Source organism: Penicillium alfredii (assembly GCF_028826965.1).
Source record: "Penicillium alfredii strain IBT 34128 chromosome Unknown utg000001l_segment0_segment0, whole genome shotgun sequence".
In the NCBI taxonomy this organism is placed as follows: Eukaryota; Fungi; Ascomycota; class Eurotiomycetes; order Eurotiales; family Aspergillaceae; genus Penicillium; species Penicillium alfredii.
In genome coordinates this window covers 2645127-2659004 of record NW_026622698.1, presented here as the reverse complement: position 1 = coordinate 2659004, position 13878 = coordinate 2645127, and the positions used below count along the sequence as shown (strand labels likewise).

The 13878-nt window shown below is 55.7% G+C and overlaps 5 protein-coding genes across 5 annotated transcripts; 2 read left to right on the top strand and 3 right to left on the bottom strand.

The window, feature by feature from the left end:
- Positions 1 to 215: 215 nt before the first annotated feature.
- Positions 216 to 4580, bottom strand: NUU61_001024 (EF hand domain protein; the record flags this gene model as incomplete). Its single annotated transcript, XM_056651606.1, has 6 exons — positions 216 to 245; positions 308 to 3669; positions 3746 to 3931; positions 4029 to 4152; positions 4226 to 4383; positions 4568 to 4580. The coding sequence occupies 6 exons, from the start codon at positions 4578 to 4580 to the stop codon at positions 216 to 218; spliced, it is 3873 nt and encodes a 1290-aa protein (XP_056516456.1).
- An 827-nt stretch (positions 4581 to 5407) lies between these two features.
- On the bottom strand, positions 5408 to 7217 carry NUU61_001023 (tubulin alpha chain; the record flags this gene model as incomplete). Its single annotated transcript, XM_056651605.1, has 6 exons — positions 5408 to 5633; positions 5699 to 6653; positions 6759 to 6834; positions 6945 to 6971; positions 7045 to 7085; positions 7193 to 7217. 6 exons carry the CDS (start codon positions 7215 to 7217, stop codon positions 5408 to 5410), a joined length of 1350 nt encoding a protein of 449 aa, XP_056516455.1.
- A 776-nt stretch (positions 7218 to 7993) lies between these two features.
- NUU61_001022 (uncharacterized protein) lies at positions 7994 to 8825 on the top strand (the record flags this gene model as incomplete). Its single annotated transcript, XM_056651604.1, has 2 exons — positions 7994 to 8293; positions 8358 to 8825. The coding sequence occupies 2 exons, from the start codon at positions 7994 to 7996 to the stop codon at positions 8823 to 8825; spliced, it is 768 nt and encodes a 255-aa protein (XP_056516454.1).
- Positions 8826 to 9358: 533 nt separating this feature from the next.
- Positions 9359 to 12253, bottom strand: erdS (aspartyl-tRNA synthetase, cytoplasmic; the record flags this gene model as incomplete). Its single annotated transcript, XM_056651603.1, has 1 exon — positions 9359 to 12253. The coding sequence occupies one exon, from the start codon at positions 12251 to 12253 to the stop codon at positions 9359 to 9361; it is 2895 nt and encodes a 964-aa protein (XP_056516453.1).
- Positions 12254 to 12790: 537 nt separating this feature from the next.
- On the top strand, positions 12791 to 13804 carry NUU61_001020 (uncharacterized protein; the record flags this gene model as incomplete). The annotated part of the gene is made up of 1 exon (XM_056651602.1): positions 12791 to 13804. One exon carries the CDS (start codon positions 12791 to 12793, stop codon positions 13802 to 13804), a length of 1014 nt encoding a protein of 337 aa, XP_056516452.1.
- Between the last annotated feature and the right edge of the window lie 74 nt (positions 13805 to 13878).

Here is a 13878-nt window from a genome sequence, read left to right as displayed (position 1 = left end):
ATGGCAGAAAGAAAAAAAAAAGAAAATGTACACAGCGCTGGACAAGATAAAGGGGAACAGATGAACGATGATGCAAAGAAACCCGCCTCCTGGTCATTCGGGGGTGGGCGAGGAGAAAAGAAAAAGGGAAATAATCATCAAGGAAAGACATGGCAGTAGAGGAAACAACTAATGCATGGGTCATATGTGCAATAGAGACCAAGCTTGGGATACAATCACGACTTGGAGGTCAAATAATCGGCTGCCTATACGCAATATCTGTCAGTGGGAAAACTCATAAATGAAACGTTTCAAAGAAAACACCTACCTCGCTAAGGTTGTAGTCAAAATCTTCCAGCGCCTTGAGGGAATCCTCCCGCGAGAACCCCATTCCAGTCAGTCGCTGGAGAATCTGATCATCTTGACCAGATTCGGCGTTGAGGGCCCAGCCGGGCTGCTTCTCTTTGGTTCCGTTTGCTTCCTCGCCAGTAGAGGGCTTGGAGCTGTCGAGGGGCGCGAAAAGTGCGTCCCAGTCATGTGCAGCAGGCTTGGATTCGCCTGTAGTCGGTGAAGTGATGGCCTGCGCGGTTGTCGCATGGGCGCTGTTGTCAAAAGAGAAGAAATCGGATGAGCCGGCGGGGCCAGCGTCGGTGCTAGCCGACGGTCCATGCTGCTTTTGAGCCGGGGAATCAAAGGAGAAGTCAAAGTCCACGGCATTCTTCGCACTGTGGCCCTCTGGCTCGTCATCATCGTCCTCTGCCTCATTCGCCGGTGCAAGGTCAAGTCCCGCAAAGGCGGCCTCAAAGTCGGGTCCGCCAGTCTTGGCACCTCCGGCCGCAGCAAGAGTATTCGGCGCAGCTTGATCCCGCTGGGGCTCGTTGCTAAAAACGGGCGCTCCAGTGCTCGACTCTACTGAATGAGGTGCATCCGGCGGAGCAGTGGGATCCGCGCGTTCAGGCAAAAGGCCGTTGAACTGCGGAGGGAAATGGTTGGGATCTTCCTTGGAAGCGTTAGCTTCATACCCGGGAGGGCTCTGCTGCGCATCTGGTGCCGGGGGCTTGGTCGATGGGGCAGACGATCCTGGGGCAGGGAAGGCGGCTAGTTGAGCAGCATCAATGGAGTCATTTCGGGTTTCCTTCTTGGTGGTCGATGGGGAAACCGGCGTGAAGTTGTCATCGAAACCCAGCGGACCGTCATCGTCAGAGCTGTCTTCCTCGTCGTCAGGGTGCAGTTCTTGAATGGGAGGGAATTCCGATTGAGCGCCCGTAGACGCCCCCTGGGCCTTCTCGGCTCCAGGGCCTTGCTTCATAGCTGCAAACGCTTCTTCGAAGTCATTTCCCTTCTGAGATTCAGATCGCTTGTGAGCTTTGCTGCCGAACAGCTCGTCAAAAGTCAAGTCCTTGTTACCTTCCTTTGGATTGTCATTGGAAAGAGAGACGGCAGAAGTAGGTTGCTCGGCACTCGCTGCAGGAACTTCGGGGAACCGGGTCGACGACTCCAGTCCCTCTTCAAACGGGGAACGAGCCGGAGTGCCTTCAACTGTTGAAGTTGGAGCGCGGCTGTAGTCACTGGACGCCGCGACTGATGGGGGTCCATAGTCGCTAGTGGCCGCCTGGGATGGGGTGCCTCGGCGAGAGATATCCGGGCCGCCAAACCGGCTACCCGGCGGGGAAACCATGGTGGACGAGGTCACAGATTGGGTTTCATTGAGAGGCAGGTTATTCGGGGTAAGCTGCCTGGACTGGCTTGGGGCCGGGGGTTCCGCGACTGGGCCGGTGGGAAAGGCCCCAGGCAAAGAACCCGGAGGCGGAGACACCGACGGAGTAGGCGCATTAGATGTTGCAGGAGACTTGGGTGGGACTTGCGGTGACTCGGCACGGAATGAAGTGGGTGGTGGGCCTGCGGTCGATGGAGCCGGGAAGGTTTGCCCAAAGAGACTGTCAAATGCCTTTTGCTGGTCGGCAGATGGTTCCGGCGAGCGAGCTTGCTCGCTGGAGCTACCCGTCGCGGTCCTCCGGAAGAAGGGGTTTGTGTTTTGGCTCACAGAAGAGGCCGCAGGGCTGGCAATCTCGGCAGCGCTGCTGACAGGGGTGGAGGATTCCTCCGTGTACTGCGGGGAGGATTCCTTTGCAAGACCATCGATTTCCCCTTGAATCTTCTCCTGTTCACCTTCAACAGTGGCCAACTGCTTCTTGTTTATGGCGACTAATCCCTTCTGCTGACGTGCATCAGAACGCGCCTTCTCCAGCGCCGGCTTGAGTTGAGCGACCTCTGCATTGGCCTGGCGGATCTTTTCCTTTAGGTTGGCGTTTTCCTGCTGGTCGGCAGCCAAAGCCGTCGAAACCTGGGTATACTGGTTCTGTAAATCCTGGCGGCTGCCCTCGATCAGCGCGTACTGCTGCTGCAACTTTTCGGTTTCGGCCTTGGAAGTCTTTAATCGCTCCTCGAGCGCTTTGAAATTGGTGACCTCTTGCTCGTACATAGCCCGCGCTTGCGCCAATCGAGCCTCGAAGTCGCGCTTCTGCTGTGATGTTTGTGAAATATCCTGCTCGGCAGACGTTCGTTTCTCTTGCACATTGCCCATCTCCTTGGCCAACGAGCCAATCTGGTTGGACAGGTTTGCGAGCTCGGTTGTCTCATTGGTCAACTTCTTCGATTCTTCTGGATCATTATCTCCAAGCAAATCATCCGACGGGGGCGGAGGCGATCGAGCTGCTGCCGGACCTCCTGCCGAAGCGCCAGTCACCTGAGGCTGCAAGCTTTGGCCAAAAGACGAGGTTGGGACAAAAGGCTTGAACGTCGTAGATGCAGCCTGCGGAGAAGCCCTGGATACCGGCGAACCAGGAGTGTGGAAAGCGGGGTTGGAGCCACCGGTAGACTGAGACACCTGGGGCTGGGCAGGAGGCGCAGGCGAATCGAGGCCAAAGAGGTCATCGGCAGCGGAGCGAGCAATGGGAGCGGGGGCCAGGGGAGCAGGAGCAGGGACAGCTGCCGGTGCAGGAGCAGACATACCAGGCATGGGAGCCTGTTGGCGCATGTTGGGCGGGATCAGTGCAGGAGGGAGTACCTGCGGCAGCGACTCCTTGCCGCTGCGCTGCAGCCTCACCAAATACATGGCCACAGCAAACTCCTCTCGGGTTAGCTGGCCATCGGCATCGATATCCGCCAGATCCCAGATCTGCGCGAGAATCTCCTCAGGTAATTGGGCCTTCATGAAAAATGCGACGGCTTGATCGCCGGTAATCAAGCCAACCTTGGCGCTATCGACCGTCTCAAAGATACTGTCGAAATGCGCTTTCTCCTGCGGATTGATAAGCCAATCACCACCGGTTGTTTGGGCGGAGAGCGGGCCTGCGAATGGCGGGCGACCGGCAGGGCTCATGGGGCTGGTTGTCCGGCCCGGGCCAGTAAATTGTTTGGGAATGGCCGGCACAGGTGGGACATCTGGGCGCGACCCAAAAGATGGCCTGCCGGAACCTTTGCGCGCTGCCGCTTCGTATAATCCAGGCGGCAATGTCTGCGGAATGCCTCGCAAGGCACCGGACTTGTAGGAAGTCAAAAGATGCATAGCAATGATAAAATCGGTAGCATCGAGGGCACCTCGCTGTTTGGTGTCTGAAAGAAACCATATCCTGCCGAGAATTTCGTTTGGCAGTCTCGCACGCTCGAAGATTTGCTTTGCAGCTTCGCCTATATGTCCCCGCATATTCTTGTGAGCAATCACAACCTCCTTCAGGTTGGCACCGATGGGAAGATAGTCACATACCAGAAAGCACGCCATTCACCACATCTGACTTCTCGAAGAGTGCGGTGAATTTATGGGCATCATCTGGCTGCAGGGGCGGAACTCGAATGGGCGGGCCGGCGCCCGGCGGGGGGCTTGTGGTGCCGGAATCCGGTAAATTGGCCGTCGTATCCACTGCGATGCCATCGAACCTGGGTAGGGGGCCAGCTAAAACCAGTCGAGAACACGGTCAGCCATGATACCGAGACCATCACCGCAGGTTGGGGAAAACACGAGGTGAAATTGGGCTGAAGTAGACGCTTACGCTGTAGAGCCAGCTCATCAGACGGTGTGCGTCCAGCTTGAGCATGTCCGATTAACCGTAGAACAATGCCGAATCCTGCTGGGGTCAAAAGACCCCTGTTCTCTTTATCCGCAAGCTGCCATATCTGTAGTCACACAGTATCAATCAGCGATTTGGGATCAAGCTAATGGAACCCATATGCCTTCAAATCCACATACCAGGCCAAGTGTGTCAGGTGGGAGCTTCGTCTTCTCGAAGAACGGAACGGCAACCTCGCCGGTGATGACACCGAGGTTAGTTGTGTCGGCAGCCTGGAAAAGCTGGTAGAATACGCGCTTCTCTTCTGGAGTGAGGTTGAGGTTCGGATGTCGTTGTGCTGTTGAATTGACGCCGAGGGGTAACCGTTAGTTCCGATGGTTCGCGCATATAGGAACGGGGGTGGATATGAAGGAGAGGGGGGCGGTTCCATAGCGGAGGATGGCGGGTCTTCTCCTGACCTGCGCCGAAGCTCCTCTGCTCTTGTTTTGAGGCCCAAGTAACCAAATTCAGAGATCACTCACCACTGTCAGCCATTGTTGTAACTCTGGAGGAGCTCAACCCCTCTTGTTCCGGATGATTTCACAATTGTCGGGGTGCCTGGAGGGCGAGTTGGGAAAACGGAGTACCGTCAGGGTGTCCAGTAAAGGCCACGGGCATCGATGGGCCTAGCGCGGCGTCTGGGGTAAGATATGACGGGGAGGCAAAAGCAGTTCAGTCTCGAGATTCAGGGAAGAGAGTAGGCGGTGGTGCCTGGAATGGAGAAGAGTGGCTGGGGTCGATGGCGTAAGGACAGGTGCTGGCCAAGGCGGTCAGTCGGTTTAGCGTCCATTCCACAAGGGTTCACTTCCACTGCCCAAGTAATACGTAGACAATGCAAATACCGAAATCACAAATGACCTGCTTATGGATTTATTTGTTAATATCACATTTGGATTTGCATAATGCACCTCCAGGGGTCGAGGGATGATCCTTCCACGTTCTGCACCCACCCGGCCAGAGCATGATCTGTGCGTATACTTCGTATGGAGGGCGATGAAAACTACAACATTGACAAGGACCTGAAACGAGAGTAGTGCTTTGTTTTTTTTTTTCTTCTTTTTTGTGATTTTCTAATTACAATCTTGGGGCATCCCAAGACATGGAACGAGCGGGGGAATCCATCGGCTGCTTCAAGGATATTAAAGATATATTCAAACAATAAAGCCAGAAATCATCGGAGCGAAAGCTATGTTCCCTTTTATTTGCAACAAGCCCGGACGCATTCAGACCGAGTCTTGAGGATGGGCGCAGTCTCCAAAGAAACCCGTAGAAACCAATGAGCCCCAACCCTCCAGACCTGGTCAAACAGCATCTCTAAGGATCTAGTACTCGGGCTCGACCTCCTCCTCTTCCAGGGAGTCGCTGGCAACCTCCTCGTAGTCACGCTCCAGCGCAGCCAGGTCCTCACGGGCCTCGGAGAACTCGCCTTCCTCCATACCCTCACCAACGTACCAGTGAACGAAAGCGCGCTTGGAGTACATGAGGTCGAACTTGTGGTCGAGAGCGGACCAGGCCTCGGCGATGGCGGTGGTGTTGGACAGCATGCAGCTATACCCATATTAGTATTCATGATGATATCACGGCAAAATTAACACAGGGGACAAAGAACTTACACAGCGCGGTTGAGGTTGGCCAGGTCTCCGTTGGGCACCTGCTGCGGGGGCTGGTAGCAGATACCGAGCTTGAAGCCAGTCGGGCACCAGTCGACGAACTGGATGGTACGCTTGGTCTTGAGGGTGGCCACAGCGGCGTGGGCATCCTTGGGGACAACATCGCCACGGTAGAGCAGGCAGGTGGCCATGTACTTGCCGTTGCGAGGGTCACACTTGACCATCTGGTTGTTGGGCTCGAAGCAGTTGGAGGTGATCTCGGTGACCGAGTGAGCCTCGTGGGCGGCCTTGTCAGCAGAGATGACGGGCGAGTACGCAACCAGCGGGAAGTGGATACGGGGGTAGGGGACCAGGTTGGTCTGGAACTCGTTCAGGTCGACGTTAAGGGAGCCGTCGAAGCGCAGAGAGGCAGTGATGGAGGAGACAACCTGAGCGATGAGACGGTTCAGGTTCTCGTAGCTAGGACGCTCAATGCCGAGGTTGCGGCGGCAGATGTCGTAGATAGCCTCGTTGTCGACCATGAAGCTGCAGTCGGAGTGCTCCAGAGTGGTGTGGGTGGTCAGGATCGAGTTGTAGGGCTCAACGACCGAGGTAGCGTTCTGGGGAGCAGGGTAGACGCAGAACTCCAGCTTGGACTTCTTGCCGTAATCGACGGACAGACGCTCCATCAGGAGAGCACCGAAACCAGAGCCAGTACCACCACCGAACGAGTGGAAGACCAGGAATCCCTGAAGACCAGCACACGAGTCGGCAACACGACGGACCTTGTCGAGGACCTGGTCGATCATCTCCTTGCCAACAGTGTAGTGGCCACGGGCGTAGTTGTTCGAGGCATCCTCCTTGCCGGTGATCATCTGCTCCGGGTGGAAGAGCGAGCGGTAGGTGCCAGTGCGGACCTCGTCGACGACATTGGGCTCGAGATCAGCGTAGATGGTGCGGGGAACGTATCTGCCCTGGCCTGTGGGGGAAAGAGAATGTTAGAAACTCATGCTGGGACGTTTGGCCCATCCCAAGGTGAAAGTGGGGGGCCCATGAAATAGAACGATATTTTTTTCTTGCATACCAGTCTCGGAGAAGAAAGTGCTGAAGCCGTGGTCGGGGTCCTCCTTCTTGCGCTCATCGGTGAGGTAACCATCGGGCTATCAAGCGAGTTAGTCGCGGGTATTCCCTTCTCGGGGAGAAAAAGGGGTATGCTGCCCGAATCCAGATTGGGCGCCACCACGAGGGGGGAATTGGAATTCCAACGTACCTGAATACCGTGCTCCAGACAGTACAACTAATAGAAAGAACACTGTCAGTTTTTGAAGCCCATTTTGGGTCAATTTCTCAATGGGTGTTGTGAAATTTACCTCCCAGCAGGAGTTGGCAATCTGACAACCGGCCTGACCGACTATTCAAGGGAAATCGAGTCAGCATATCATTCACACAATTCGGGGGAAACTGATGAACAAGAGGGAAAACACGAAATGCCAATCGATGGGAGCCGGGATGACCTACCGTTCAAGCTGATAATCTCTCTCATTGTGTCGAGTCCGAGGGTATTTCGGGCTAGAAAATTAGGGGAGGGGGAGAACGACCCAACAACAAACGCGGGCCTGTATCTTGCCGTCAGTTCAGGGACGGAAGGGGGAGGGGTAAGGGGGGTACAAACCAGAAGAATGGGAGGAATGAAGATCGAGAGGATCAAAAGAAAACAGAAATGTTGTGGAGGGCGTCTGTGCTGGAGTTTACAGGGGGGGGAAGTTCGTTGTTGATCCGTTTGGGTCGCGTCGAGGGCGCTGATTGGTTGGCGGCGTGACCAAATGGAATCGGCTCACCGCCTCGTTGAGTCAGGTGACCTGCTGACTGGTGAGGGAGCCTGAGGTAGCCAATCCATCCAGGCAGGTGCCTTGGTGTCCGCAAAGCAATTTACTCTGTATCTTAGGCTTCAATCTATCGATATAGCTCAAGAGAGCTGCTGCCTGTCCTCCCTGCTAATCTCATTGACGTTGGACGACTCATAGCTGGGCCAAGTTATTACCAAGCAGCCAAGATACCTGGGCAGCCTGAGGAACACCATTTGCATCAGACCGCGACGTACACTCAATTGATGCCAGATTGGTTCCTTAAGTACCGGATCACCTCCAAAAACGCAGAGAAAATAGAGACTAACCAGAATCCAGATCGTACGAATCCGCCAGATCCGGGCAGAGAGAGAGCAGTATATCAAGGCTCAGCATGTCCCGGGAGTAGAAATCCCAAAGGACACTGGAGTTAATGCCACTCGATATTGCAGAGATATTGTGATTCTGCCTCACCATGTATTATTCTTCTCTTTCAATCTTGGGGATTCTCATTCCTCTTCTCGCGGCCGTTGGGCAGGCAAACGTGGAAAAGACCATTTTCCTCGCGCCGCCCGCCGCAACTGTTCCCTCCGATGAGCCCGACCTCGACGACCTCGGCCTGGAACGGCTCTCACCACACAACACGGTGGTGCGCACGCGTCTGAATGCATCATTTCCGACGACCGAGGCACCCGACGGCACAGACTCGTGGTTCTTTCTCGAGAACCTGAGACCAGGGCAGCGGTACGAAGTGCGAGTGTGCTGGCTGGCGACTGTATGTATCCAATTCCTCCTGTTTCTCCTCTTTTTCGAGGGTGCTCCACTAAAAACAAGCTTAGCAACCAACGGATTTCACACTCACCACCTACCCCCTAACAAACACTATCGAGGATCCCGCCCTCCTCTCCTCCCTCAGCGTGTTCTCTACCGCGCGCCTCGCATCCCTGGACTCTCGGCTCCAGGCAAACGCCATCCCCCGCCGAGCCAGCACGCATGATGCAGGGAAAACGTTGGACCCAGCGCCCACGACGGACTCGGTCCTCTTCCTGCGCGTGCGGGCCGCGGCAGACTACTTCAGTGCCGATGACGCCCTGATGCGCGAGGTGCCGCCCGTGGCGGTAGATCTGATCCTCGATCCTTTCCTGTTGAATGTATTTCCGCGGTCGTTGGTTCCCACGGCCGGGTGGATGATTGTCGTGGCTGTTGTTGCGCTGGTGCTCGCACGGTGGATTGTTGGGGAACTTGGGAGGGTTGTTGAGGATGCGAAGCGAAATCACGTCGTGCAGGCAAGTAAAAAGGGGAAATAATTATTGATGGTGGTGGTTGGTGCATTGCGTTGTTTCTCGGATGCTGTAAATATATATTTGAGGTCAACTACAGAGAAATTCCTGGGATCCAACCCCAGTACTTATGCAAAAACAGCATAAAATTCATAGCCAAGTAAAGCACTTATCTACATATAGTACTAGGATAAAAAAACCAATACGTACATATCCGAAGCCTAAACTAGCAGATCAAGGGGAGATAGATGCGGTGGATGAGGACAGGAGCAACAGAAAGGGGGAATACTACCTAAATTAAAAGCAAAAAATAAGAGCAGGTGTGCAAGCCAAAAAGAGCACAAAGCCAACACCGTAGACAGCTAGTGAAAGCTGACTTCCCCAAGAGGCACCTCCATCTTGTCTACTCATTGGGCTGTCAAGGTCTCGATAGAAATCGAAACGTCCCTAAACCCAGAAATGCAGATCAAACAATAGGACCGATTATAGAATCCCATCAAGTCATCGCCTCGTAGATGATTGCGCCAAGAGATTTTCATAATTATTAGTTGCGCAACGGCTTAATCTTCAAAGAAGTTCAAGATGGCGCGAATGCCCTTGGAGCCCAGGCCGTGAGCCGGGTAGGCAATGTAGAGAGGATCTTCGGTAGCACCGAGCTTGGCACGGAACTCGCTCTTGCGGACAAGGTGGAATTGTTTGGCAAGAGTCTCGTAGGTGCGCTCAAGCATCCTGACCTTGGCGCCGTGCATGTTGTGACCCGGGATAAGATGGGTCGTGGCACCAGCACCAAAGGTGAGGCCTTTGACACCGCTTTTGGCCGCGGTTTGGATCGCGTGCGAGACAATGTATTCGATGACGCCACTGGGCGCGCCCGGGAAGTCCAGACTGTACTTGACCTGCATGCCGTGCGCAGGCGACAGCATGGCCAAAGCCACGAAGGCACAGATGGCGCCTGTCTTGTCGACAGCATAAAAGTACCAGCGGTGTTGGGAGTCAGACCACGGTCGAATCTCTGACAGGTGAACCTGCGTACCCTTGCGGTTGCGGAGCCACTCTTGGATGCGCTCGTCAATTTTTGTGCGTGCGTCTTCAGGCACCATTTCTCCCTGGTTTACCGTCACCACCTTGATCCCTTCATTCTCGGCACGGCGCAGCTTGCGGGCAATTTCGCCGTCGGAGGCAGCTTGGTTGCGAGACGGGTCGACGCGCTCCTCGGCGATGCAGGAGAGGCTACGCCATCCGAGTCGCTCGCCCAGAATGGTTTCGACTTCGGGCGAGCACAGAATCCACACCGGCTTGAACTTGGTGTCGCGGCGCAACCACTGCAGGAACTGCGTGATGGTCCGCGTGTACTGGCTGGGGTCGCACACTGGGTTGCCAGGAATCACTGCATAGTTGCTGGAGCTGGCCACATAGGCGACCGCAGCGCCCGTGGCCATATCACGCCAAATCTTGAACCGGTCGTCAAACCAGGATGTCGAGGTGGCATCGCCGTAGTTAGCAATCAGCTCGGCTAACGGCTGCAGCTCATTTTGATGCGCGGCAACGCGGCTACGACCATCGCGTAGCCACATCGGCTCAAGGGTTGATGAGTCTGGGTGCCGAAGCTGCTGCACAGGGGGCTTCGCCGGCAGGCTCTTCGGGTCGCGGTGGAGGAGCGAGGTCAAACGGATGTTGCCCACCTGGAGAATCAACATCAAAAGACGCTCCAGGCCAACTCCAGCACCGGCATGGGGCGGAGCACCCCAGCGGAAAGCCTCCATGTATTCCTCCATATCGTCTGGATTGATTCCCACACGACGCATGTTCTCCTCAAGCATGTGGGGTTCGTGGATACGCTGGCCACCAGATACAATCTCCTGGCCGCGAACGAACATGTCAAACGAGTTGGTGAGTTTGTCGTCTTCGGGATCTGGCATCGTGTAGAAGGGGCGTGCACTTCGGGGGAACTTGTCAAGAATGTAATAGTCGGCGCCATACTTCTCCTTGATCAGCTGGCCCAAGCGAATCTCATCACGGGTGGCCAAGTCCTCATCTAGCGGCAGTGGGTCGCCGTCCTCATTTCGCCAGCCCGAGTCATTGAGCATCTGAATGCCGTCGCTGAAGCGAATGATAGGCGTCTTCTCCAGCCACACAACATCCTCAGAGGGAAACTGGTGTTTGACGAGCTCAATCTCGCGACGATATTTGGAGTAGATGCCGCTTAAGATATTCTTAATGACTGCATCGATGGTCTCGAGCATCTCATGGTAGTGTTCCTCGATCGCCATTTCAATATCCAAGCCGGTGTACTCGGTCAAGTGTCGGTGGGTGTTGGAGTTCTCGGCGCGGAACACCGCACCAATTTCATAGACGCGGCCAAAGTCGGCAGCAATAGCCATCTGCTTAGCTAGTTGGGGAGACTGAGCTAGGAAGGCAGGGCGGCCAAAGTAGTTGACCTGGAAGACGCTGGCGCCGGACTCGGTGGCGGCACCCTGCAGCTTAGGGGTATGGATTTCGATAAACTCACGCTCGTCGAGAGCGCCTCGGAACAGGTTGCAGGTTGCCGACTGCAGACGGAAGATGGACTGCGAGGTTGCTGTACGAAGGTCTAGAAGCCGGTTGACGAGTCGTGTGCGATCGGGGATATGACTGCGACGGCCCTCGACCTTATCCTCCTCGGTTGTCCGGATCTCGGCCTCGTACACGCTGAAAGGAACCGGTTCCTCACGACGGACCAGGAGGTGTACAGATTCAATGGACAGCTCGACATCGTGGATGCTGCAGCCCAGCACAGGGACTTCGGGTGCCCGAATCGTACCACGGACACGGACGAAAGAACCCACCCGGAGGTGCTCCACCCACTGAATCATGGCGATGGACGAAACCCCCTCCCGATCGTGCAGGACACCCTGGAAGGTGGCCAGCTGCTGGCGGAAGACCAAGAAAACAAGTTTGGAGCTCATCCGACGGACAACATGCAGTCGAGCCGTGAAAAACACCTGCTGGCCCGCCATAGCCGCAGTAATGTCATCGAAGCGCACTCGTGGCTCTCCGGTTCGGTCCTGCGACTGCATTAGGGGCAGCTCCCCATACCGGGCTTTCATCTCGACTGTCTCCTCGGCTATAGCCCGGGCAATTTCCTCTTCCTTGCGCCGATGCTCCGACTCAGAAAAGGCCTCCTCGCTGAGGCGGCTGCGCTCGCTGCGTCGCTGTTGGCGCACCAATCGCTTCTGCTGGTTTTTACTCAGCGCCCCGGTCGAGGAGGAGTCATCTGAGACATCTTCAGAGGAGGAAACGTAGTCTCCTCGGTCGCGCAGGAAGTTACCGAGGATGCTTCGGTGAGGGGAGTTAGGAGAGTAATCACGCGAAGTGCGCGATTTGGGCGACAAGGTGGATCGAATGTGAGAACCAGACGAGTCATCTTCGTCCATGTGCCCTCGAATGGCCTTGGAGAGGGCCCGTTTGATGGACATGGTGGATAGTGGCTTGGGGAGAAACAGGAGAGGGGGGTGAGATGAACAATATAAACGTAGGTGGGGGAACCGCAAGTGGCGATTCTTGGAACTCGTTAATAATCCACGCAAGAAACACCGAGGAACAGACCAGAGGAAAAGAAAGAGAAGAAAAACAAGGGAGCTAGAGAAGATCCAGTCCCTGCCTAGCCCTATAAACCGTTTCTTTTCGAGGCTTGTTCCTGTCTCATGACATCATCCAGATTTCCCGGATTGTGCACATCACGTCGGAGTGCAGTCTTGGTATTTCTTGGTCCGGGCCGCGTCTTCCCCTCTTAATTGCCCCCAATTCCTGGAATTTTCTCTTCTCTCTTTTTTTTTAGTTCTTCCCATTCCTCCCCATTCCATTCATCTTTCCTATCGTCTATCAATTGCAACCTCCGGGATCTTCCGGGGTCCTCGCCCGGGTACCTCTTTATAGGACAAGGCTCCCCAAGCAAACCCGCCCTTGCCACAAGGACAACAAAGAACAAGAGCAAACCAGCATCGATCGATCAAATGGCCTCATCCCGTTGGTGGCTATACTGCCAGGCCCTTCTTTGGCGTTTCCTAATGCGCATTGGCATGTTTCTGCATGACCTGCCTCCGCCACGGCCGCCCCGACCGTTGTTCACCCGCACCGTTAAGTCCGATAGCCACGGCCACTCGGTGGTCCTCCATTTCTACTGTCCGCCCAACTATCACCAACAACGTCGACTCGGCCACCGATACCCGGTCGCTGTCAATTTCCACGGTGGCGGGTTCACTCTCGGATGTGCGACGGACGATGCTCGATGGGCCCAGGCCGTGCTGGACGGGGTCGGGGCGGTCCTGGTGAGCGTCAGTTACCGCCGAGCACCAGAGCATCCGTTCCCCGCAGCGGTGGATGATGGCGTCGAGGCGCTGCTCTATCTGGCCGCGCATGCTGCAGAACTGGGCCTGGACGTAAGCCGGGTCGCGCTGAGCGGGTTCTCGGCAGGCGGCAACCTGGCCGTTACGGTGCCGCTGCGTCTGCGGGGACGAGTCTCCACCGTGGTCAAGGAGCGCCTGGGCCGGGCTGAATCGACGCAGCGGCTCGTGGACCAGACAAGCGATCTCAATGTCGTCGCCCTGTTCTGCTGGTATCCGATCCTCGACTTCCAGGAGTCGCGCGACCATCGCCGCGCCATGAGCCTCATGCCTGATAAGACCTTGCCTGCATTTTTCACCTCTCTTTTCGATGAGTCCTACCTCCCCGACCTCGACGAACGAGCATCCCCCTTTGCCTCTCCCGTCCGCGCCTCCGATCGCATTCTGGCCGAGGCCCTGCCCCATGACGTGTTCCTGTACATCTGTGAATGGGACATGCTGATGAAGGAGGGCCAGTCTTTCGTCCGCCGCTTGGAGAGTCTAGGGAAGCGGGTTCGTGCCATGATGATCGAGAAGGCCCAACATGGCTGGGACAAATCGCCCAACCCGTTCCGTGACCAGGGCAGCGTGGATATCCTGTACCGCGATGCCTGCGCGGACATGAAGGCAATATTCGAGCGGTGATGACTTGATGCAAAACATATCAAGAGCACTCCACGGGTTTTCTTATTTTGACTTTCGGTGTTCGGGTCAGAGGC